The sequence below is a fragment of the Bos taurus genome, chromosome 18 (assembly GCF_002263795.3).
Source record: "Bos taurus isolate L1 Dominette 01449 registration number 42190680 breed Hereford chromosome 18, ARS-UCD2.0, whole genome shotgun sequence".
In the NCBI taxonomy this organism is placed as follows: Eukaryota; Metazoa; Chordata; class Mammalia; order Artiodactyla; family Bovidae; genus Bos; species Bos taurus.
The window spans coordinates 47,262,010-47,289,003 of NC_037345.1; the positions used below are offsets into that span (position 1 = coordinate 47,262,010).

Consider the following 26,994-nt stretch of genomic DNA (forward strand, 5'->3'; position numbering starts at 1 on the left):
GGGCAGTGAGGTAAGATGGCCGCGTACGTGTTATACAGCTTAAGGGCGGTGTGTGCGGCCATCTCCCAGGAGGAACGTCCGTAAAGCAAGGTACAACTTTGTCTGGGCCAGCTTTGTTTGTTGATGAACAGCGGAAGAGAGAAGCGTTTCTCTTGGGGAGCCTGAGGCCCCGGGAGGAAGAGGAGTCTTTACTAGGGGGGCGGCGCAGCAAGAAAGGGCAAGTACGAGGTTCTTAGCCGGTTATTGAAAGAATACGTGAAGAGCCGGGTCTTTGTCATAGGTGGCTTTACTCTATTCACACTAAAAATAAAATACCCAGTTATTTTACCAGAAAATGGGTTTATTCTGGAAACTGCAATGGGTTTATTGCAGGGAACTGCAATTCCAGACAAGCAAGCTACAGTAAAACTCATAGGCAAGTCCAACAAACGAGGAAAAGAAACTTAATTTTGTAAAGAAAAGGGAAGGTATTTGGAGGGGTCGGGGGTGGGGGGCGGTGGTTTTGAAGGAAAGTCCCTTGGAGAAACGTGAAAGTTCAGAGTGATGACAGTTTCTCTTTGGCTGAGTTGCTGGGTAGTAGATTTCTTGTAGGAGGTACAATGTACATCTCCTCTTGTTGAGGCCTGTGAATGATAACTATTTCCTCTTGATTCCTCTGTTGGGGTCTGTAATTGACATTTCTTCCTGTAATTGACATGGGGTGGTACTGCCTGAGATCTCCCCCTTCAGGCCTCTCTACTCTATTTGAGTGAGGTTTTCCTCTATTTTCATGCTCTAGAAGACAGAAGGGTGTGAGTGCAAGCAGTTTGTTTATTTGACAGGTAGGGTATGGGTGAGACCGAGGAGGGATGAAAACCCACACAGAGTGCATCCATGAGTAGAGTATCGCTGAGCAATGGGGGCTCAGTCAAGGGTTGATGAAGATGAGATAGTTGTATGTCATCTCTGGTTCCTCATTGTTGAGGGCTACTGTAAGGGCCTTAAAGCTGTAGCACTTTCAGCCTGCCTTAGGAGCAGGTCTCAGGCAGAGTCTGTAGGTGTGTTCAGGAAGAAGCCAGCCCTCAGCATATGGGCATGGTACAGACAGCATTCACCAGAGTCCTGTTTCTAATACCAGCCAAAGCGGTGCTCTGCACATCACAGAAATTGTTTTGGAACATCTCTCGAAATGATTGGTTTGTCCTATGAAAATAGCTTTTAAAAAAATAAACCCATAATTCTATTTGGTGGTCAAAACAAGTGGTGTAACATCTGACTTCTAAAATGACTCCTGGACTTCCCTGGTGGCCCAGAGATTAAGAATCTGCCTGCATTAGCAGGGAACACCGGTCAGTCCCTGGTCCAGGCAGATTCCACATGCTTTGGGGCAACTAAGCCCTCATGCCGCAAACTACTGAAGTTCATGCACCCTAGGACCTATGCTCTGTAACGAGAACAAATGAGAAGCCTACGAACCACAACTAGAGAGTAGCTTTTGCTTGCTGCAACTAGAGAAAGCCTGCATGCAGCAACGAAGACCCAGCAAACAAAAAATAATTTAAAATAAAGTAAAAATAAAATGAAAATGACTCCCAACAATTCCTATCCCCTGGTATTTACACCCTGTGTAGCCCCCTTCCATGTTGTACCAAGGCAGATCTGTCAGGTTGATAGTATACAGTAGAAGTGAAAGTAAGTTGTAAATGACACCCCAGCTTCTGACTTGGAAGTGTTCATGCTTTTTCTCTCAAATAACTTACTCTGAGAGAAGTTAGTTGCCATGTCATTGAGGACACTGAGACAGACTATGAACAGGCCCATGTAGCAAGGAGCTGAGATATCCTGCTAACAGTCAGGGAGGAACTGATGTCGTCTTGTATCAAGTGGGTCACCTTGGAAACAAATACTGTACCCTAATTAAGCCTTGAGATGACTGCAGCCCCTATCAGTACACGGACTGCTACTACATGAGGGACTCTGAAACACCCAGCTAGCAGCTTGCATATCCTTGACTGTCATAAATATTTGTTTTTAGCCACTGAGTTTGGGAGTAATTTGTTATTCAGCAGTAGTTAATTTGGATACTTTTGGTAAAAATGCTCTAAGTGATCTCTCTGGATTTCTTGAACAAGCTCCTAAACTTGTGATTGTTCTATCAAATCAGAGGGGATTTTTAGCCATTTCCTCTTCACTTGCATAATAGAGAAATTTAAGGTTCTGCTAGATATTTAAAATTTAACAAAGAGTTTAAGAGTCTTGCTTCATTTCAATTAATACAAGTGGGTTTATGTGACACTTTTGAAATAATTAATGACCATTTAGAGAGTGCCTGTGACATGCCTGGCCTGTCATTGGCCTTCTCACTTAAAGGCCTACCCTCATTCTAGCACCAGTCATAAAGGCAAAAGGAAAGAGAGTCTTGGAGTGTCTTATGCTTGGAATTAAATGCTCTGCCTCAGAAATGACACAAGTCATTTCCTCTCACTACTCATTGAGTAGTCACCCAACCACATGAAATACAATCTTACCATAGAAACAGAAATACAATCTTAGCATAAGCTTGGAATGGGGAGAGCTAGAAATATTTAAGATCCCCTGGAGAAGGAAATGGAAACACACTCCAGCATTCTTGCCTGGGAAATCCAATGGACAGAGGAGCCTGGCAGGCTACAGTCCGTGGCATTGCAGAGAGTCAAACACTAGTTAGCGACTAAACCACCTACCACAAACTTCAGGATATCCACAAACACTATGAGAACAGTGTTATCATCACCATCCTAAAGAAAATGCAGTATAGAGATGAGGTGACCAGTCTATAATCTCTCAGTTAATAAGTGAAAAAGAAGGACTCAGAGCCAGGTATGTCTATTTTATACAAAGGTAAAGGATCATCACAGGCTTCCCAGGTAACACAGTGGTAAAGAATCTACGTGCCAGTGCAGGAGATGCAGGTTTGATCCCTGGGTCGAGAAGATCCCCTGGAGAAGGAAATGGCAACCCACTCCAGTATTCTCACCTGGGAAATCCCATAGACAGAAGAGCCTGGTGGGCTACGTCCATGGGGTCGCAAAAGAGTCAGACAATGGCTTAGTGACTAAACAACAACAAAGATCATGACCATTATTGTTAAAATTTTTTTGTTACTGTTAAATTTTGCTTCAACATATCTAAGGCACTGAATTAGCGAACAAAGAGAGGCCTGAGGTCTCCGATAAAATAAAGAATACTCAAGATGTTGTGGCCTGGTGGGGGAAAGGAATACACAAGAAAATGGGTAAAAAGAGTGTTTAAAAAAAGAGTATACACTGTAGGATTCAATTTATGTGAAGCTCAAGAACAGGCAAAACAAATCTACTGAGTTATAAATCAGAAAGCAGTTGACTCTAGTAACTATGACTCTGAAGAGAATCTCTTGGGGTGATGAAAATGTTCTTGTTTAGGGTGGCGGTTTCAAGAGTCTGTATAATCGTCAGGACTCATCAAAGTAAACACTTTTGATTTGTGCATTTATTATACGTAAATTGTAGCTTAATTTTTTGAAGCCAAAGAGTGTTCAGCGTTTTGAGAGATCATGTTAGTAGGGAAAAGAGAGAGATGTGAAAGAACTGACAGAACTTTACCCTAGTTTGTGGAAAGATGAGGCCCTGGTGAGACCATCACAGAACTTACGGCTTATGATAGTGCCCTCTCTGGAGGCCCAGACAGAGCCATTAGAGAAAGGAGTCTCCAAGGATTCGTGGTTTGGCAAATTAAAGGCTCTGGGCTAACCTAGCTTGCAGTGACCATCAGCTCTTATTTATTCCCTAGGCTGATAGGTCTCAGCCTGTTGAACCAGATATGGTGACCTTCTACACTGTCATCATTTAAAGGGATGCCAGGCCCCAAGTTTGGCATAAAAGGAGACATAGCTCTTCCCTACTCTGGAGCAGAAAGAACTATGCCTTGGGCTGAGCAGAAATAGGTCTTTGCCCTTGCATGAGTGAAGACTGTTCTGGATCTAGGTGGAATGTGATCTGTTTCCTGGATCAAGATAGATCTTGAGAGTAGCCTGGCATGAGCGAAGACCACACCCCATCCTGTCCTGTCTTGAGTCAGGGGTGTTGGTAGTGGCAGTAATTGGTGATACAAGTCTCAAAGTATAATTTTCAAAAAGTTAGAACTTGTACAGATATTCATTTAACTTATTAATGAGGGAACTAGCAGGATTGGAGATTTGGTGCAAAGTAGGTGTTCAAAGTAGTTTCAATCCCTAGGTTGGGAAGATCCACTCAAGTAGGAAATGGCATCCCACTCCAGTATTCTTGCCTAGAAGATTCCATGGACAGAGGAGCCTGGCAGGCTACACTCCAAGGGGTTGCAAAGAGTCGGAAATGACAGCATAACACACACACACACAAATAGGTATATAAGTCAGTGTCAATATATATTGCAGTGTCAATAAGACTGCAAAGTTAAATAGATATAAAACTAATGTCCTATAGGGCAGTAAAACCATAAGCTTGAAGGTTATCTTTTCTTCAGAGAATCAGTTTATATAGAACAAATATATGAAATGTACCAACTGCCAAGTTAAATTTTATCTATGTAGTCTGCTTCCTACTTAGTAGTAAAAAGTGACCCAAACAAGGGTACATTCTACCAGAGCAGTGAGTTCTCAAACTGGTAGAGTTTTAATCCCCAGGGAACATTAAGCAATCTTTGGAGACAGTTTAGGGGGAGGAGTGGATGCCATGGATGCTTTCAACCACACAGAGAATAACCTGGTACAACAGAATTATTTGGGCCCAAATGCAAACAGTGCTGAGTTTAGGAAAACTTTCTCAAGAATGATTTGTTAGACTTTGGGTGGGTTTGTTAGACCATGCTCTAGTATGACTTTGAAAAGGCACAAAGGATGACACAGTATAGTTTCCTTATTTCTGGGTTTTTGATAATTTTTCTTAACACAAAGTTGGGGAAGTGTTGATAATCATTGGATCTGGGTAATGAATACTTGATGATTAATCTTTTCTCTCTCTCTTTTTTTTTTTTTTGTATGTTTGCATAGCATCTTAGTTCTCTGACCAGGGACTGGGAATTGAGCCTGGGACCACGGCAGTGAAAGTACTGAGTCTTAACCACTGAACCGCCAGGGAACTCCCTAGGATGGGATTAAGTGCTAATAAGAAAAAGTGAAGAGTTAAAATTGGACATATTTAAGGATGAAATATTCACTGGACAACAGGAATAAAAAGACCAAGAAGATCCAAGAATGAATTCATCCCACTCTATGTGAGGCATCCTGAAAGAGGATTTTGCATTGAAGCAGAAAATAATTCTGGGACTTGCCTAGTGGCACAGTGGATAAGAATCCATCTGCCAATGCAGGGGTCACAGGTTCGATCCAACCAACCCTCCTATCCTCTCCTTCCTCCCCACAAATTTAGTTCAATCTGTGTGGAGCACTTAGTCAACCTCAGTGCTATTGATATCATTCATCCATCCATTTAACAAACTTGTACTGAGTCTCTACTTTGTGCTGGTGCCATGCTGGGTGCCTTGGACACAGCAGGAGGAAGACAAAGTCCTGACATCATGAGGGTTATGGTCCAGTGGGGAGGGAAGAATGATAAATCAGAAAAAGAAACACTTAATATTAGGTCAGAGGGTGGTACTTGCAGCACAAATATAGTACAAAATAGGGAGTGACCCCAAGAAGTGTGTTACTTCATACACAGTGGTGTGTGTAAACTCTCCAAACAAGGAGAGGACAGCAAGCTTCATGGAGAATGAGGAAGCAGAGTCTCAGAGAACACAGCCAGGCAAAGGCCCAAAGAGAAACAAGCTTCTGTGATGTTAAGAGCAGCCAGAATGGGCATGTTGATAGATAATAAAAATGGTGACCAGCTACAATTAAAGGGTTTTCCAACCCCATGTCCCCTTTTATTATAACTTTACACTATAAACATTAAATGTAAACTTGTAAAAATACAAATAACCAAAATTGTATGTGAAAGACTGATATGCAAAATAGAAAAACTTACATATTCTAATATATAATCATATAGTACATATTATATATCATATAAAATGTTTTTATTGTAATAGGAATATACAATAATAGATATTGCAGTGTACTATATTATATACAATGTTACAGTATATAATGATATGCAATATAAAATTATAACTAATGTACAAATCTATATATATTTATCATCTAATTTCTAATAATCTTTTATCAAACATAATTTATCATACAGTAAAACATAATACTTCTGAGATTCATCCATGTTGGAGCTTGTGTCATAACTCAGCTGCATAGATGTACTATACTGTATTTAGTTATTCACCCATTGATGGGCATTTAGGCTATTTCCAATCTTTTGGTGATGATGAATGCAGTTCCTATGAACATTCAAGTACATACCTAATTTCTCATTTCTCTATGGTAAAAACCTAGAAGTGGGATTGCTGGGTCATAGGATAGGTATATAGTTACCTTTATAAGAACTTGTGAAACTTTTGTCCATAGTAGATATACTACTCGGTATCATTCCCACAGCAATACATGAAAGTGTCTATTGCTCTACCACTATGTTATTTATTCACTGCCATTCTAACAAGCATGTAATGGTATGTCATTATGGTTTTTATTTGCATTTTCCTGATGACTATGTCCAGTGTCTTTTCATCACCATACTTTCATTTGTATCTCATACAACCATATGGATGAGTCTCAGATACATTAAATGAAAGAAGTCAGACTCAAAAGGAGATACATACTTACATATTTATATGGATACACATACATTCATGACATGTGAAAAAGGCAAAACTATAGAAACAGGAAACAGATAAGCAATATTGAGGGGTTGGGAGTAGATTGATCAAAAAGGGATAGGACCTTTCTACCATGTGTAAAATAGCTAGCGGGAACCTGCTGAATAGCACAGGGAGCTCAGCCTGGTGCTCTGTGATGATCTAGAGGGGTGGGATGAGGTGATGAGAGGGAGGGGATATATGTATACATACAGCTGATGCAGGTTGTTGTACAGCAGGAACAGAACATTGTAAAGCAATTATACTCCACTTAAAAAAAGAACATTTAAGAAAGAAATACTCATAATTTTTTAAAGAGATAGGAAGGAATTTAGGGTAGTGAAGAATCTGTTTTTTTTATTGTAGTGTTGACTCCTTGATTTTATGCTGCATTTGTCAAAAACTCTCAGAAATGTACGCTTTTAAGGGTAACTATTACTGTGTGTAAATGATACCTCAGTAAATCTAAATTTTAAAAATACCTCAGTACTATAACATTGGGCTTCCCTAGTAGCTCAGCTGGTACAGAAACGACCTGCATTGCAGGAGACACCAGTTCGATTCCTGGGCCAGGAAAATCCCCCGGAGAAGGGATAGGCTACCCCCTCTAGTATTCTTGGGCTTCCCTGGTGGTTCAGACAGTAAAGAATCTGCCTGCAATGCAGGACTCCTGGGCTCAATCCCTGGGTTAGGAAGATCCCCTGGAGGAGGGCATGGCAACCCAGTCCAGTATTCTTGCCTGGAGAATCCCCATGGACAGAGGAGCCTGCTGGGTTATAGTCCATGGGGTCACAAAGAACCCAACAGGACTGAGCAACTATGCACAGCACAGCAGCACTATGATACTATGTTACAGTAAATATGAGAGATATAGTTGAAAGTAATTTATAAAATAACATACATTTCCCTCTGTGAGGTTTGGGTACAGCCATTCAGAGGTTGGTCTTGTGTCAATTTATAACTGGTAATATTATTAACAATAGGGACACTCTCCTTGGTCTGCACTAGCTCTGCTCCCCTCATGTGAACCATATTAAATCCCTTCATCTTCCATAAATCTATTTTACAGGTGAAGCAATCAAGGCTCAGGGGAGGTTACTGGGCATCAGGGTTGGCACCAGGATTTTAATCCATGTTGACAACTTTAGCTATTTTGCTTGCATCACTCATGTAGTAAGTCGGTATCTCAGGATGTGATCTCCTGGGGGCCCCAGAGCCTCCCCAGTCTACTCCAGGCCAACAATTCCCTGGACAGTGTGTATGAGGCTATTACCCTCTCCTTATCCCTTCTCCATCCCCACAGGGTTCCTGTCCATGCAAACAGTGGGGACTTGGACAAGCAATGCTGGGGGACTTGCAGGAGCCATACTAAGTGGTCTGATGAAGCAATGTGAGCAACAGGGAACCAGCAGACACTATGTTATTGGGGGCAAATAGGGAAATAGGTATTACCAGGATTTAATGGAAGAGTCATAGATACTGTATTAGTGGGTAATGGTCATCAAAAGACTTTGTACGAGTTGTTAATGGGGGTCCTACAGGGATGGCTAATGTGAAGTCTATGATGTCTTATCAGTCATTGCCCTTACCTGGGGATAGGGAAGCAGATGAACAGAACACACCAATGTTCAGAGAGTACTGGGGGCATCACCACATACTGTGTTGGGGATGGTTACAAACACTGCTGTGTGGGGGTAATAGAAGACTGTCACTATCACTATAAGAGACAATTAATGGAGGGAAACAAAAGCCATTCAGATAGAGATGTCATGAAAAAATCAGGAGATAATATTAAAAGTTGGATTTGGTAGGTTATACTATGGTTTCCTACTACGAGGATTGTTGTAAGCGGTCATCAGTCATGATTTAGGTGAAAACTGGAATAAATCAGGAGTATGGAGGTTACCAGACTGTTTCACAAATGAGGCAAAGTAATATACATTATGCTGGAGGTTAACTGGAAGATGTAATGAATAAGTTCTCCAGACATTATTTCCTGGAATTAGTAAGAGGTGACACAGTGATGGAATAAGGTAAAAGGAGGATAATGGAGGGTGTCCAGACATTGTGGATTAAGAAGGGGATAATGGCGAGATCTCTAGACACTCTCCTGAGGAGTTAGCAAACACTGTCCCCAGTTGGGGGATAATGCTGTGTCATAAAACATTTAGTGAAGCCCCAGAAGCAATACTGGGTGCAGTAAAAGGGGGTAGTGGGTCACCAGATATTGTTCTAAGACAGTGGGTTCATCAGTTACTGTGAAGCAGTGAGATAAAGAGGAGCTAATGATGGATTAGATATCATTAAGGTAATGGGACATGCCACTAATCACTGCCCAATTTGATTATTGGAGATTATATGAGAATCCTTAGTCCTGCTCCCTCCACCAGGTTCTGTCCCCATTCTTAATCCCCATGCTGCTAGTCACAAAGGTGAGAACAATTCTGTACCACCTATTGCCCACTCTCAGCGTTGTCAATGGACTGACCTGGCGGAACCAGTTTGGCCACCCAACAGCTGATCATTCAATTGGTTCCTCTGCATGCATATGTGAGGCCACTGCTGCCTCAGTCTTAGGCTGCCCACCTGACATCCAAGGAAAGGCAACCCCTCTCTCTGCACTTGGTTTCTCCAAATTAGCAGCTTTGGGCAGACCTGTCAGGGCATGATAAGCAGGTCTGTACATCAGCTTAGGAGGTAGGCAAGGCCCTGTCAAGGTGCAATTGGGGTAGGGCAGGGTTGTGAATGCTCGGGCAGAATAAGCATGCTTTTTTGTGATCACTTTGGAGCTGACTGAGGTATTTTGGAATCATTGAAGGGAATCTTGAAACATCAAGTATCTATATGGGACTGATTTCCTATGCCTCAGTTCTCTTTTCCTTCAATTGGTTGGCATCAGACCAAAAGGTTTACAATGATGTTACAACTTTTGGGACAGGAAGGAAGGACTGAGGGTGAAAAAGCCTGCTGTGTACTAGGTAAGTTGGTTCTCCCCATCAGAGCATCTTATGCTGTAATATAGAAAGCACGGGGCTTCCCAGGTGGCTCAGTGGTAAAGAATCTGCCTGCTAATGCAGGAGACACAGGAGATGGGGGTTCAATCTCTGGGTTGGGAAGATCCCCTGGAGAAGGAAATGGCAACCCCTTCCAATATTCTTGCCGGAAAAAAATCTCATGGACAGAGGAATCTGGTGGGCTACAGTCCATGGAGTCACAAAGAATTGGACATGACTGAGTGAGCACAGCACACACATAGAAAGCATCAAAGGGAAATCGTGAGAAGAGCAGGGTCAACACTCCATAATGTGCATTCATGGAAGGACTGCTGTACGTTAGGCATGGGTCTAAATTCACTATGGTGAACAAAATGGGAAAAAAACATTCTAGAATGGGAACCATAGACAAGTGAAATATACAAGGTACTGTGGTAATAAGTGTTATGGAGAATGATAGAGGAGGAAGAGGAGAGGGATGGAATTTTAAGTCAGATAGGTAGGGAAGGGAAGGGAAGGCCTCTGCAAAGAGATGCTGCTGGACGAAAGACATGAAGGAGTAAAGCACACAGATATGAGGAACTGTGCTCTTTGAAGAGGGCACTGCAAATGCAAATTAGGCCCTGAGGCAGGACCTAATTTGATGTGTTTGAGGGACATGGGGGAGAAGGTCCTTGTGGAGTGTATGGAATGAAGATGGATAGAAAGAAGACAGTGAAGGTAATGTTGAGGTTTGTTTTTATGAGTTAGTGATTTGTTATTGTCATTATAAAGGGCAAGTCATTAAGGAAGGCAAATGAGCTGGAAAAACTATGACAGCAAACGGGAGACTGAGGTGACGAGTTGACTGAGAGGACCTGAACATCCTTACTTCAGAAGCTTTCCTGAAGGTAATGGGAACTCACAGGACATTATGCTGCGGGGTAATTAAGGGTCAATAAATCTGGGAAATAAGGGTAGTCAGCAGACACGGTGTTTAGCATGAATGGACAATCATAATGCAATTATAGCAGTCAGAAGACAATGTGCTGCGTGGGAGTTGAAGACACTGATAGCTAACGAGGGGTGCTAGAGGATAAGGGTGCAGTCAACTGTATACAAAAATAATTTTTCATTTATTGTGGCATCCCTTTCTTGATAAAAATATGCAATAGGGAATTGTATAGACAAGACCATGTTAGATTCAGCAGAAGAATGTCACCCAAAATTCTGTTAGACAATGTGTTCTGCAACAAACACCTCACAGAACTCAGGGCTTATCATTATCATATATATTATGTTGTTCTACCATTCAGCTTATTGGCATGTTACCTATTCCACAGTAAACAGGGTTATCATTAACATGACTTCACAGAATGTTTCCAGTGCAGAATTTGGTAACAGTGTTCCATTACAGTTTTCATGAGAAAAATTCCACTAATGTACCAAGTTGACAAAGTTCTTTCTCAGTATAAATGCCTCATGGTTTACTGACACTGGTGACAATGTGGAAAGGAGCCCTCTCTTAGGGCCCTTTCAGAGATCCTCTTCTGTATACTAATATGTGACATTATGATGGAGCATTTCTACTTAAAATAATATGCATAATTTCTGCTGCACGAATTTCATAATATAAAATCAGATCTGATCTCACTGAGGTTTCTCTCAGACTGTTTCTCTTAAGTGTGAATACTCTGATGCACATTGAGCACTGACTTCTGAACGAAGCCTTTCCCACAGACGACACACTTATAGGGTTTGTCTCCGGTGTGTGTTGTCTGGTGTTTATTCAAATTTGACCTGTCAGTGAAGGCCTTTCCACACTCTGCACACACATAAGGCTTCTCTCCTGTATGAATGCGCTGATGCACTTGGAGCTGTGATTTCTTAGTAAAGGATTTACCACAATCACTGCATTCATAAGGTTTCTCTCCAGTATGAATCCTATGGTGTATAATCAGTTCTGACTTTTGTCTGAAGGTCTTTCCACATTCAGAACAGATGTAGGGCTTCTCTCCAGTATGAGTTTTCTGGTGTTTACTGAGATTTGACCTGCCACTAAAGGCTTTCCCACATAAAGCACACACATATGGTTTTTCTCCTGTGTGAATTGGTTGATGCACCAGGAGCTGAGATTTGGAGGTGAAGGACTTCCCACAATCGCTGCATTCATAAGGTTTCTCCCCAGTATGAATTCTCTGATGAGTAATAAAGTTTGACTTCCGGATGAAGGCTCTCCCACACTCAGTGCACACGTAGGGTTTCTCTCCTGTATGAATTTTCTGATGCACAATGAGTATTGACTTCTGGTTGAAGGCTTTCCCACATTCATGGCATTCATATTGCCTCTCTCCAGTGTGAATTTTCTGGTGTATATTGAGGTGTGACTTCTGGGTGAAGGATTTTCCACAGGTACTGCATTCATAAGGTTTCTCCCCAGTATGAATTCTCTGATGTGTAATCAAATCTGATCTTTGAGTGAAGGCCTTGCCACATTTAGAACATATATAGGATTTCTCTCCTGTATGAGTTTTCTGATGTGTAATGAGATTTGATCTGTTAGTGAATGCCTTCCCACATTTAGTGCACGTATAGGGTTTTTCTCCTGTGTGAATTCGTTTATGCACATGGAGTTGTGACTTGGAAGTAAAGGATTTCCCACAGTGACCACATTTATAAGGTTTCTCTCCTGTATGAATTATTTGATGGGCTATCAAGTGTGCCTTCTGGATGAAGGCTAGACCACATTTCATGCATATATACGATTTTTCTCCTGTATGAATTCTCTGATGCACTGTGAGTGCAGACTTCTGAGTGAAGGCTTTTCCACAATCACTACATTCATAAGGCTTTTCTCCGGTGTGAATTCTCTGATGTATAACCAACTCTGACCTGTAGGTAAACGCCTTACCACATTCAGTACATATGGAAGATTTCTCTCTAATTTGAACCTTCTTATGTGTATTGAGGTTGGAATTATTGTTGAAAACATTTCCATATTCGCTGCACATAGACGGTTTCATTCTTGTGTGAGTTCGCTGATGTACCTGCAGCTGTGACTTGGAAATGAAGGACTTTCCACAATTACTGCATTTATATGGTTTTTCTCCAGTGTGAATTCTTCGGTGTGCAATCAAGTGGGTCTTCTGGATGAAGGCTTGTCCACATTCAATACATATATACGATCTCTCACCTGTATGAATTTTCTGATGCATCTTGAGCGTGGACTTCTGCGTGAATGCTTTCCCACACTCACTGCACTCATGGTGTCTCTCTCCAGTATGAATTTTCTGATGTATACTAAGATCTGAGTTATAAGAGAAGCCTTTCCCACATTCACTGCATTCATAGAGTTTTTCTCCAGTATGAATTCTCTGATGCCTGAAAAGAGAAGAGACTTGGAAAAAGGCTTTCCCACATTCACTGCACTTATAGGGCTTCTCTCGAGTATGAGTTCTCTGATGTGTGATGAATTCTGGCTTCTGTACAAAAGCCTTCCCACAGTCAATACATACATAGAGTTTTTCTCCTGTATGAACTTTCAGATGTACCTTGAGTTGTGAATTCTGAGTGAAGATATTTCCAAATTCAGGACATTCATAAAATTTCACCCCAGTATGAATTTTCTGATGTTGAGAGGGTACTTGTTTATAGTTGAGAATTTTTCCACATTGATTATGGTCCCGTAATTTCTCTCCTGTTGGAGTACACTCTTGTTTAGTATAGGAGGAAATTTTACCATATTCAGTAATCTTATTAATGTTCTTTGATCCACTGTTTCTATTATTATTGCATAAATCTAAATTACAGCTTAAAGCACTTCCAAATAAGTCACATTGATGATGAGGTCTCTTTGGGGAAGGAATGTTTTGGCTCACACGAATTATTTTTGTTATGCCCTTATATGCATAATCCCTCTGTATAGTCAATACTTTCTTGATGAAAGCCACATTTCTTAAAGATCTGTTTTCTCTCTGATGATAGCTCTCTATCTGGTCACCAATCTGCCACAATTCTTCTAAAATAAAATACAACAAAACGTCATTTGTAGCATCACCTTCCCTCTCAACATAGAAAATTTTTGAGGTTGAAACCCAAAGTCTCCTTCTCAAAGGAGAATGATTTTAGCTCAAAGAACAGCTAGCTAAGGCAAGATGAGAGGCTCATATGGTTCATCCAAGTTGAACACAATGAAGAGTGATGAGGGTGAATTAATGACTTAGTAGACTTGGTGACAGGGGTGACAGGAAACACCTGGGATAGAATTCAGTTTATTTAGAGAATAAACTTTATGAACTCAATTCACTATGTGCAGAAGTGAAAAAAGGGCAAAGAACAAGATATACAGCACAATAACATTTATATAAATTAATAATACATACCCCAAGTCATTTTAAACTTTAAAAGACCACATATGAACTGAAAAGTATCTTTCTATCATAAGAAACAATTGCCTGTGATGGGAAGTGAGATGAGTATGGGGGAAAGAATAAAAAAGGAATAAATAGAAAAAAAAATCCTAGAGAATCCTTGCTCATACTGATGATATTAGTGCATCCTGAATGAAGACATGATCAAACTCAAACCTCATCTTGCAAAGTACAGAAATAAAGCAATTTCAAAAATCTGTCAGCCAGGCAGCGAGTCCCCAGTCAGTACGAAGTCTTAAGTAATTTTGGAAGGAAAAGTCAGAAAGGTACTCGTAACAGTTAAGTGACAGTGAGCCCTAAGTAATCAGTTGGAAGAAAGGCATAGGGAATGGGAAAATGAGAAATCTGAAGTCCGTGACTATGGAGAAAACAGGAAGACAGCATGACTGGAGATAAAGTTTAGAACCATCTCACAATAAGAAATGAGAGAGGACTAGCAGGAATGGGAGTGTGTGACACATAGTAAGTTTTAAAGAAAGCAAATCCACAAACAGCTGAATACATAGAGAGTGAATCTCAGACAATGGGGAAGGCAGAAAGAAAAGAGTGTTAGAGAAAGTGAGCATAACCAAGATAAAAAGAAAATACTTAATGAGGCAGATTGGCATGTGAGCCAGAGGCCAAAAAGCCAATGAAGAAGATAGTTAGAATTGACAAAGGCATTTACATAGAAGGCATTTAGTTATTTCAAAGGGCAATGTCAAGGGCTCTCAAGGGAAAAAAAAAAAAAAAAATCAGAACCTTTCAGAAGAGTCATACTAACAGCAATTCAAAGATGCCAGCCTTTCTCAAGATGGCTGAGATTTACTCCCCTGTGTCCCATCAGTCTGGGTCACTCTCACTCACCTGGACAGCTCTGATATGGGCCCTCACCTTGCAGTGCCCATGGCTCCTTTCCTTGTTCCAACATGAAAACCTTGGTTTCAGGAACTTGATATCCTGTTCATGAGAAATGATAAAAGGTCTTGCTTGCTTCTGCCTGCGCTCAGTCATGTCTGACCCTTTGCAACCTCATGGACTATAGCCCACTAGACTCCTCTGTCCATGGGATTCTCCAGGCAATAATACTGGAGTGAGTTGCCATTCCCTTCTCCAGGAGATCTTCCCGACCCAGGGATCAAACCGGGGTCTCCTGATTGCAGGCAGATTCACCATAAAGTATACACAAATCTATTCTAAAAAGTTAAAGTTTATCAAAATTTATGCATACAAAAGCTTATAACTGTACATGGCACCATTCACAGTCCAGAGAAATGTAGACAAATGTAAAGATGCAATAATAAATTATAACTACATAAACTGTAGTACATATTGTACTACTGTAATAATTTTGTAGCTACCTCCTATTGCTATTTCAGTAAGTTTAAGTGCTGTGAATATCCACTTAAAACACCCTAATCATCACTTCATGAGCAATCCCTCTCTCCAATAAATTGCACATAGCACTAAAAAGTAGTCTCCCTGGGTTTTCATGTACTTTTTCATGTTCACTCAATACCATAAACCTTGAAAAATATCATGGAACCCATACTAAGTGCCATTATAAGAAAAAGTTGAATTGCTTGATTAAAGTCCAGCTAATTGTGTTTCAGTCCATGGGGTCACAAAGAGTTGGACACAACTGAGCGACTGAACTGAACTGAATTGAGTTTCTGAGCCCAATCAATAAAGTTTTATTGTTCAATGAGGCTTTGTTTTTCAGGAAACTAACCATGTATCTCTGAGAACAAAGTACAATTAATCCTTGAACAAAAGAGCTTTGAACTGCATGGGTCCACTCACATGGATTTTATTGAAAATATTTTCCAAGCGAAAGCTGTGGTTGCCAGCCATTTCAAGATAAACAAACTCAGTATGAGGACCATTCTAAAAAGAGAAAAAGAAATTCATAAAGCATTGCTGTAGCTAAAGCAGACTATACAAAAACCTTGCACTTTTTAAGAAATACTTTTTTATCTTCTATTAAAAGTGGAGTTTTGGGCTTCCCTGCATAAGGAAGTGGCTCAATGGTAAAGAATTTGCCAGCCAGTGCAAGAGACACAGGTTCAGTTGCTGATCCTGGAAGATCCCACATGCTGTGGAGCAACTAAGCCTGTGTGCCACAAAAACTATTGAGCCTGTGCTCTAGAGCCTGGGAGCCACAACTACTGAACCCATGTGCTGCAACTACTGATGCCCTCTGCAACAAGAGAAGCCACCACAATGAGAAGTCTGCACACTGCAACTAGAGAAAAGCCTGCACAGCAATGAAGACCCAGCACAGCCAAAAATAAACTTTTTTTAAATGTAGTTTTTATGTGGGTTTAGAATTGCTATAAGAGAAGTATATCTAGAAACTCTAATACTATATGATAAATTAAAGCAGAAGGAAGGTGAATGGCCTAAAGAAAGAGGATATAATTCCAGGAAAAGATGGTTTGATAAATTTAGAAAGAGGTTTGGCTTTTAAAAAAGATAACAGGACAAGCAGCTTCTGCTGACCAAAAGGGAACACATGAGTTCCTGGATGCCTTTAAGAAAATCATCATCAGCCGCCAGTCTTTTGGCTGTAAAACAAGAAGGCCTGAACAGCAAGAAACTTCTTTCTGTATTGGTTCCACTGATGCTTGTCCCTTAAGTCAGGATGTACCTAGCCAGTAAGAGACTGCCTTTTAAAGTTCTTTTCATATTGGACAATGCCACTGGCCACCCAGAACCCCATGAGTTCAACACCAAAGGTGACAAAGTGGTCTACTTGTCCCCAGACACACATCTTTAATGTAGCCCCTAGATCAGGGGATCACAAGGATCATTAAAGCTTATTTTACATGATAGTCCACAGAAAGGAATGTCAATGCTATGGAAGAGAACCTTGACAGAACATCATGAAAGACTGGAAAGATTACACTACTGAAGATGCCATTCTTGTTATAGAAAAAGCTATAAGTCATCAAGCCTAAACCATAAATTCCTGCCAGAGAAACTGTCCAGATGTTGTGCGTGACTTTACAGGATTTACAGCAGAACCAATCAGGGAAATCATGAAAGACATTGTGAATAAGGCAAAAAAGGCGGAGGTGAAAGTGTGAAGGATTTGAAGATATGGATCTTGGAGAAGTTCAAGAGCTAATAGACATCACACAACAGGCTTGGTAAATATGAGGGCTTCCAAATCAGTGCCAGATGGTAGGAGACAGACATAAAAGAAGCAGTGCCAGAGAACAAACTGACATGAGACAGTCTAGCAGACGGGTTCCACTTGCTTAAGACTGTTTCTGACTTCTTTTACCACATGGACCTTTCTATGATATGGACACTTAAACTAAAGCAAATGGTGGATGAAGGATTGGTATGGTATAGAAGCATTTTTAGAGAAATAAAAAAGTGAAAAAGTTAAGACAGAAATTATGATGTATTTCTGTAAAGTTACACTGAGTGTGCCTGCTTCTCCAGCCTCAACTCTTCTACCTCCCCCACTTCTGTTGCCTCTGCCACCTCTGAGACAGCAAAACCAATTTCTCTTCTTCCTCCTCCTCAGCTCACTTAATGTGAAGATGATGAAGATGAAGACTTTTATGATGATCTACTTCCACCTAAAAAGCAGTAAATACTCATTGTGCTATACAGTTAATAAACTTATCTGTTGTATATGCATGTGTCTTCCTGTGAAAATCTATTGATAAGAACTGTATGAGGAGTTTTAGTTTCATCATCATCATTGCCTAAGTATTCATCATGTAGAACGTCATACATAAGACCTGTACTGAGGTTGACAGACTATTCTTACATAGGCATAAGGTGAATAATATTTAACATAAAATTAATGTCTGTCTTACTGTTTTATAACTTTGCTTTGCAAGAACTGCATTACTGTAAGTGTGCCTCTTTTGTAATTGTTTTCTCTAGCTTACTTTATTATAAGAATACAATATATAATACATACAATATACAAAATATACATTGACTATGTTATTGGTAACACAAATAAAATAGGTAAATAACATAAATAAAATAGTAACATAAGCCCAATAGGTAGGGATTCTTAGGTGGCTCAGACTGTAAAGAATCTGCCTGCAATGCAGGAGACCCAGGTTCAACCCCATTAGATCCCCTGGAGAAGGGAATGGATACCCACCCCATTATTCTTGTCTGGAGAATTCCATGGACTGAGGAGTCTGGCAGGCTATAGTCCATGGGGTCGCAAAGAGTTGGACATGACTGAGGGACTAACACTTTCACATGTTATTGGTAAGTCTTCCAGTCAGAAGTAGGCTATTAGTAGTTAAGTGTTTGGGAAGTGAAAAGTTATATGTAAATTTTCAACTGTGCAGGGGGTCTGCACCCCAACCCCTGTGTTGTTCAAGAGTCAACTATAATATTCACAGTGCCCAAAAGGGAAAAAGAATTCTGGACAAATAAGGGCAAAACCATCATATAAGTCAGATGTCTCATAGCATTCAGCACCTGAGAATAAGAACACTCTCAGTGGGGCCTTCCTTCAGACACCCACGTGACTGTGCTTACCTATTGAGAGCAAGTGGCTACAGGTCTCCAGCATCACATCCCGGTACAGGTTTTTCTGATCAAGGTCCAATTGCTGCCACTCCTCTCTGCTGAAATCTACAGCTACGTCCCTGAAGGACACTGATCCCTGTAAGGGCACATTCCTGTTCAGTATGAATAGTTAGATTTGGAAGATGCAGACACTTTATTTAGGAATATAGAACTTGGGTTTTGTAGTTATTAGTTTACCTCTTTTTTTAAAAAACCTCACCCCCTTCATTTCCCTAAAAATTTATTATGAACTTTTATACAGAAAATGTAAAAGAATTATATAGGGAAAACCTATAAAACTACCACTTATAATCTATCACTAACATGTTACTCTACTTGCTTTTACCACATATTTACCCATCCATCAATCCATCTGACTTTTCTGTGCATTTCAAAAACTATAGGTGCCAGTATACTTCCTTCTAAATACTTCAAAAATGCAAATCATTAAGTAGAGTATAACATGTTTTCATTGTTTTTAAGATAAGCCTTACATACAATGAAATGTACAAACCCTCAGAGTACCATTTGAAGTTTTGACAAATGCATATACTTGTGTAATCCAGGAACATTTAAAAAATAATATTTCATATAGAGTGTGCATGTGTGTGTGCTAAGTCATTTCAGTCTATACAGAGTGTATATTAAATATCTAGTTCTACATAATATTTTATGGAAGAAAGAAGTCCAGTAAAGAATTTTTGCTATTGTTCTATACTGTTGCTGCTGCTACTGCTGCTAAGTCACTTCAGTCGTGTCCGACTCTGTGCGACCCCAAAGACGGCAGCCCACCAGGCTCCCCTATCCCTGGGATTCTCCAGGCAAGAACACTGGAGTGGGTTGCCATTTCCTTCTCCAATGCATAAAAGTGAAAAGTGAAAGTGAAGTCGCTCAGTCATGTCCGACCCTCAGCGACCCCATGGACTGCAGCCCTCCAGGCTCCTCCATCCATGGGATTCTCCAGGCAAGAGTACTGGAGTGGGGTGCCATTGCCTTCTCCATTGTTCTATACTATGATCAGTCAATTACTCACTTTTCAAAACTGAAGATTGAAATAGGCTCTCTCGTAGTTTTCTAGCAACTGGATGAATAACCTAAAATATAATTTCTGATCAATTTAGGCCAACCTATTATGCTAGTCCTGGAAACAAAAATAAATTACTTATGTTTCTAATCTTCTAGCAACTTAAAAGACTTAGAAAATAAGTAAGACCTATGTTTAAAAAAAAAACGAAGTCACAGATTCACTAAAGGGTTAAAAAGTGAATCTCCATGTAGAAAACACTGAGGTCCCCAAAAAGGAAAAATACATTCTACATGGGGGTGTAAGTTTACATTAATTGAGGAATTTAAGTTAGAAGATGAGAGGTATAATACAGAATGGGGGGGTGAGGGAGGTCATTTCCCAGAAAAGACAAAACCAAAGGTGTGGATATAGGAAAATACACGATGAGTTTGGAGAACAGCAAATAGCTTATGTAAATGAAGAGAAGTCTGCATGACATGCCAGGAAGCTGGTTATGGGGAAAATAGTTTGCTCATAGAAGAACTATGAATTTTCCACTTTAAGTAAAGGTAATTAAGCTAATCAGATTTATATTAAAATTTTTTTGTATTGCAGAATAACCAAATAAATGATGAGGAACAGTTTCTTACAAAATGCTTTCTGGCTAATGAAGAAGTTAGGATAGAACCAGAATAACATCATTTCATAATTCGTAATGAAATAATAGATTTAGACAATAATCACTAAAGGTTGCTCAACTGTTTCATGTGAAAGGCTGAAGAGAAGTTTAAAATGAATGAATGAGCTAAGAACATCTGTAATGAATTAACAATTTTAACATCATAAAAAGAGATAACCAGGTATTATGTCCCTCCTGATATGATATATAAAGAAAAATACAACCTGAAACTCATTAGGCCTCTAGATCCAACAAATTATTCATACGTAAGGCTTCCTCTGTGCCTCAGGGGCAAAGAATCCGCCTGCAGTGCAGGAGATGGGGGTTCACTCCCTGGGTTGGGAAGATTCCCTGGAGAAGAAAACGTCAACCCATTCCAGTATTCTTGCCAGGGAAATCCCACAGACAGAGGAAACTGACAGGCTATAACCCATGGGGTCGCAGAGAGTCAGACACAACTTAGTGACTAAACAACAACAATGTGAAGTATAGAGGAAAATGTTCAACAATATCAAGGCTAAAACATAAGCTAAATCCAGAAGGCAGCAAATGACCTGTTTCTTCAAAAAATTAATCATAAAAGAAAAAAATATGGAGGGGAATCTTTTTTAACAGTTTTTAATGAAAGCTATAGACAAGATGACTTTATTCCTGCATCTTCTCATTTGTTTCTTCCTTATATTTGTCCTTCTCCTTTACTACTTGGCGAGATTTGGCTTTACCTTCGAGGATCTTTTTGTGGTCTCTGTCCAGTGTTAATCTGGTGATACACCTTGCTGGGGTGAATGCCCACATGGACAGTTGTGCCATTAGCCTTCTCCTGCTGCACTCATTCAATGTAGATGATGTATTTCTTCCTGTAAACCTGGACTACTTTGCCAATTTGCTGCCCTTTGTGGTGCCCTCATACAACCTGAACTTCATCATCCTTTCGGATGGGCATGGATCAAACTTTGTACTTCTGTCTTAGCTTTTTAGAAAGAGAAGACATAATTTTCCTGCAAATGTGGGAAGGCACACTGAAATGCCTTTTTCGATTCTTGCTTAGGTCAGAAGTCACAAAGGGACTGAACTTCATTTTGGCTGCTGGCGTTTCAGTGATGGCCACAGAAGGGAAGAGGGGGATCTTTTCTTTATTAAAAGAGACTAAGAGAAGTCCCTGGCAGTTCAATGGTTGGAAGCTGGAGCTTTCACTGCCGAGATCCCAGGTTCAGTCCCTGGTTGGGATCTAGGATTCCACAAGCCTTGTGCTATGCTCCCCAACTCCCCCCCGCCCCAAAAAAGAGACTTCAAAGTCATACTAACCAAGTGCAACTTACGGACCTTGTTTGGCTCTTAATTAAAGCAAACCAACATTAAAAAGATACTTATGGCATGTTTGTTTGTTTGTCTTTGTGCATGCTTAATTGTGTCTGACTCTTTGCAACTCCATGGTCTGTAGCCCGCCATGCTCCTCTGTCCATGGGATTTTCCAGGCAAGAATACTGGAGTGGGTTGCCATTTCTTCATCCAGGGGATCTTAAGAGAAATTCAAATAAAAACTGTATATTAGATGATATCTAGAAATTACTGTCACTATGTTATAGGTGTGATAATGGCTTTATGGTTACATTAAACAAAAAGGAAAAAAAGAATTCTCATATCTTAAGAGATATACATCAAAGTATTCACAGATAAAATGGTTTTTGGAATTTACTTTCAAATAATCTGGCAGTTGGGGAGGACGGTGACTTTAGTTAATATAAAAATGACAGAATATTGATGACTACTAAAGCTGAGTGATCAGTATAATAGATACAAGGGTTCCTTATACTGTTCTCTTTACTTTTGGATATGTTTACATTTTTTTCATAATAAAGTGTTTTGTTTTTTTTTTTTTTAAAAAAACATGACCATTTATATTTTAAAAATCTAGTCTGGAAATGCATAATTGAAGGAATGACTTATTTCCACCTGGAGTTATAAACACTTAAAAAAGTGTTTATAGGGACTTGAACATCCCACACTCAGCAAATTGCAGAAATAACAGAGAGGGTATTATCAATGCTACAGAAAAGCAAACACCATCTAATCAACATTTATAGGATACTTCAACAAAAGAAAAATACACATTCTTTTCAAGAACCCACAGAACAATGACCAAGACAGACTATATCCTAGGCTGTGAAACAAATCTCAACAAACTGGAAAGAACTGAAATAATGCAAAGTTGTTCTCTGAAAATAATGGAATCCAAGTAAAAATCAGTAACAGAAAGACAACAGAAAAATCTCCAAAGGAATTATGTTAGAAAATAATAACAAAAACTGAAAAGTCACAAAATATTTTGAAATCAATCAACACACTTCTAAATAAACTACAAGTCAAAGAGAAATCCTCAAAAGAAATTTAGAAAATACACAGAACTGGAAGAAAATGAGAAATACTACGTATCAACTCATCTTATCTCTCATTACCATTAAGTGCTGTCCTTTTAAAATCTTTGTCATGCTGGGCAAAAATGGTAATGCATTATTATCTTTACAGTTATTTGATTACTAACTAAATCAAAATTTTTATGTTTATTGGCTGGTAAAAATTATGTAACATATCAAAATCTGTGAGATGCTGAAAGGGAAGTTTATAGAAAAGAGGAAACACAATCCAAATAAAAAATGGGCAGAGGATCTGAATAAGGCATTTTTCCAAAGAAAATATACAGATTTCCAACAGATATATGAAAACATGCTCAACATCACTAACGATCAGGGAAATACAAATTAAATTCACAATAAGATACCACCTTACACATGTTAGAATGGCTATTACCGAAAAAGCCCACCATATAAAACAAAAACAAAAAATACCACAAGAAATAACAAGTGTTGGCAAAGATGTGGAGAAAAGGGAATCCTTGTGCATTACTGGAAGAATGTAAACTGGTACAACCACTATGGAAAATACTATGGAAGTTCCTCAAAAAATTAGAACCATAACTGTCTTGTGAAAGTTAATAAATATCTTAAAGGTTCTCAATACAAGAAAAACATCTAACTATGTGTGATTAAAACTAGATTTATTGCGGTGACCATTTCACAATATATACAAAGATTGAATAGTGTTATATACCTAAAACTAATGTGTGATATGTCGATTACATCAATTTAAAAAAAAAAAAAGGAAAGGGGGAAGTTCTCAAGTCAATAATCTAAATTCCTACCTCAAGAAAGTAGAAAAAGAGAAGCAAAATAAACCCAAAGCAAGCAGAAAGAAGAAAATAATAGAAAGTAAATATCAATGAAACTGAAAACAATTTTTTTAAAAAACTAGAGAAAAATCAATAACACACAATGTATTATTTGGGGGAAAAAATAAAACTGCTAAATCTTGCTAACTGACCTAGTAATCAAGGATTAAAAAGATACAAATCACTGATATCAAGAATGAAATAGGTCTATGATTACAGATCTGGCAGCCATTAAAAGAAAAATAAGGGAATACAAAAATTCTATGCTGGTAAGAGTCAGCAATTTGTAAGAAATGGACCAATTCCTCAAAAACCACAAACTATCAAAACTTACATTATGGCATAGATAAATTGATAATCCCACAACCATTCAATTAAAAAATCTCCGGAAAAAAATCTCCAGGCCCAGATAGTTTTACTAGAGAGTTCTACTAAGTTTTTAAAGAAGCGTTAGTCTCATTTTTACATAATCCCATTCAGAAAGTAAAGGAGGAGGAAGCCCTTCTACTTAAGCCCAACTAATTTTATGAAGTCAGTATTATTACCCTGATACCAAACAGGACAAAGACAGTACCAAAAAGAAAACTACAGACCAGTATGGCTTTTATGAATTTAGATGCCAACATTCTAAACAAAATACTGGCAGACTGGATCCAGCAATGAATAAAAATAACCATGCACCACAATAAACTGGAATTTATGGAAGAATTCTCTGTATTATATTCTGCAATGCTCTTTGAATCTATAATTATTTCAAAACAAATAAAAGTTGAAAAACTATATTGAAGAAAGATTATTTTCATAAGAGAACATTCTGAAATGAGCAAAACTGGAAAAATAAGTCATGAAAACCACTGCATAATTCATGTGGGAGAATACAAATTTCTTACTTACCTAAAGTAAGGCTGTAGTAAGGCTATAGAACAGATTGATATTAATTATTAAGGAGGTAAAATTGATACCAAGTGTGAAGATGAGATAATGGAATTCAAGTAACTCTCAGTTATCAGTTTTGTGTTGTTATAGATTCTAAGGTCACAGCTGAATTTAAGGACTAGAGGTGGAGGCTGGGGGAAGAAGACAAGAATTAATAAATTTTGTACATATTGAGGTTTAGGTGATAAAACATATACAAGGAGGGACACTAGGCAGATGGATACAGAGCTAGTATAGAGATGATGATTCAGTTGTACTAGTATGTATAAAGCAGGTCACTGAATTCAGAGGAGGGAATAAGCACGTAGGGAGGACAGGACAGAGAAAGTATTAAAGATACTTGTGGTTTTTTCATACCATGGGGCAACTAAGCTTGTGCACCACAACTGCTGAAGCCTGTGTGCTCTAGGGCCTGTGCTCTGCAACAAGAGAAGCCACCACAATGAGACGGCCATACATCACAACAACTAGAGAAAGCCCGCTGGCACCAATGAAGACCTAGCACAGTCAAAAATAAATAAATACAAAAATTTTTTTAAAAGATGCTCTTGGTTTTTAATGTCTAAAATTATGATGTTTAAAAGCTATCTTTTTTATTTCTTCATTTAACTGTCTTCAAAGATTCTAGTTTGCCTCTTTTCGATATGTTTATTCTGTTTAGGAGGCTTAATGCATTGGAGAAGGAAATGGCAACCCACTCCAGTGTTCTTGCCTGGAGAATCCCAGGGACAGGGGAGCCTGGTGGGCTGCCGTCTACGGGGTCGCACAGAGTCGGACGTGACTGAAGCGACTTAGCAGCAGCAGGAGGCTTAAAACATTATCATTTCTTTGAAAATGTCCCCCTATATACTTGAAAAGACTATATATGCTCTAATCTTTCTCTTTCATACATTTGCACAACCTACTTCACACCAAAACCCTGGCCCCTGAACTCTATGCCATCAATAATTAAATAAGGAATCAAGAAGATGTCATATCTGTGGCTTTGACTCCACACCAAACGAGCTTCTTATAAACAATCTGTCCAGGGAAAAAATCTCCTTACTTAGAGATAACAATAAAAATCTAATGTACAAAGACACTATTAGCAAAAAGAATGAAAGAAAAAGGAGATTTAAAGGAACATGATAGAAATAAGCTGCCACACAATTAAACACATTCACCATGAATTCAAGGAATTCACTAAAACAAGCAACAACTTAAGTAAATAGGGATATAAAAGTCCAAGGAATAAATTCTGGAAAAACAGGTTAAGAAATTGTTATTTAATTAAAAAAAAAAAAATGGCAGATCTCAGTAAAGAAAGAAAAAGTAACAGAAACTAAGTTTTCTCTGAAAGCAATAAAAACACTCTGTGAAAAATTGGCATTGGCCAATCTCAATCTTATTAAAAGTAGAATTTTTTAAATAAAAGTCATAATGCCTACAAGGGAAAATATAGTAAATGGTAATTAAAGATTTGATGGGAAAAGTTAATATATTCCTAGAAATACACCCATTTCATCTGCAATTTACATTTTATTTGAGATAAATTATTTCTCTAGATTATTTTTCCCTGGAAAAGGAAATGGCATCCCACTCCAGTACTCTTGCCTGGAGAATTCCATGGACAGAGGAGCCGGATGGGCTACAGTCCTTGGGATCACAAAAAGTCAGACACGGCTGTGTGACTAACTTTCACTTAAACTTTTCACTTTCAGGTTATTTTTGAGCATCGTTTTGCTGTGAATAGTTAATACATTTGACTTCTGAATCTATATTTATAATTTTCAATTCTTTTATTATCATTGACTGGTTGGGACATCAAGGTTACATAGTAAACAAAATGAAACAAATACCAAAAAAAAGGTTGGGAATAACTTTAGGTATCATCTTTATCCAAAACCTTGTTGTAAAGATCAAACTACTCCCAGAATGAATTTCCACCCGCTGGGATTCCTCCTCCTCACCTCACATGAGCCGCCAGGTTCCTCTGGAGCCAGGCCCAGGGATTTCTGAGGAGAGGTCCAATTAGCTGGCATGGTCATGTTGGGTCTCAACCTTTATTCTCTAAGCAAACTAAAGTTTGGTGCACATATAAACTCAAGCAGAGCCTCTGAAGAGTGGTGAGGTGAAATTTGGAGGAAGATCTAGTCCAGAGGCTCCTGGAAAGATAATGTCCACATGGTCAGTCATCACATCAATGTTTCCAAGGAACTCCAAGGTGTAGTTTCCTGAGCCAGACACCACAGAACAGTGGTTCTCAAACTTGAGTGTGCATTTGAATCACCTGGACGGTCTGTTAAAATATTAAGACAGTTAAAAATCTGCACACTCTAACAGTTTCCAATTCAGCAGGTCTAGGATACAGCCCATAGGTTGTTCTAACAAAATACCACGGACTGGGTGACTTATAAACAACAGAAAGTTACTGCTCGCAGTTCTAGAAGCTG

At 39.1% G+C, this 26,994-nt stretch overlaps 1 protein-coding gene, 1 long non-coding RNA gene and 1 pseudogene across 7 annotated transcripts in view; 1 reads left to right on the top strand and 2 right to left on the bottom strand.

Moving 5' to 3' along the window:
• LOC100848226 (uncharacterized) lies at positions 1–17,811 on the top strand. 2 transcript variants are annotated; one of them, XR_001494176.3, is made up of 3 exons: positions 1–90; positions 5,027–10,663; positions 15,885–17,811. It is a non-coding gene; the product is annotated as an uncharacterized lncRNA (long non-coding RNA). The 2 variants fall into 2 exon arrangements; XR_009491190.1 differs by having other exon boundaries at positions 17,700–17,811.
• Positions 11,030–26,994, bottom strand: part of ZNF585A (zinc finger protein 585A) — an 18,311-nt gene continuing 2,346 nt past the window's right edge. The window contains exons 3-6 of one of the 5 annotated variants that reach the window (XM_059877062.1): positions 26,512–26,706; positions 18,686–18,812; positions 15,029–15,121; positions 11,030–13,449 (exon numbers count right to left, since the gene is read on the bottom strand). In XM_059877062.1, the coding sequence (XP_059733045.1) occupies positions 11,432–13,449; positions 15,029–15,121; positions 18,686–18,812; positions 26,512–26,589 (2,316 nt within the window). In that variant the 5' untranslated portion in view covers positions 26,590–26,706 and the 3' untranslated portion in view covers positions 11,030–11,431. Of the gene's footprint in view, positions 13,771–15,028; positions 15,122–15,964; positions 16,043–18,685; positions 18,813–26,511; positions 26,707–26,994 lie in introns of those variants that run through there. The other 4 variants (XM_024978683.2, XM_059877063.1, XM_059877061.1 and 1 more) reach the window with 4 other exon arrangements.
• LOC101907195 (large ribosomal subunit protein uL24-like) lies at positions 21,046–21,478 on the bottom strand (annotated as a pseudogene).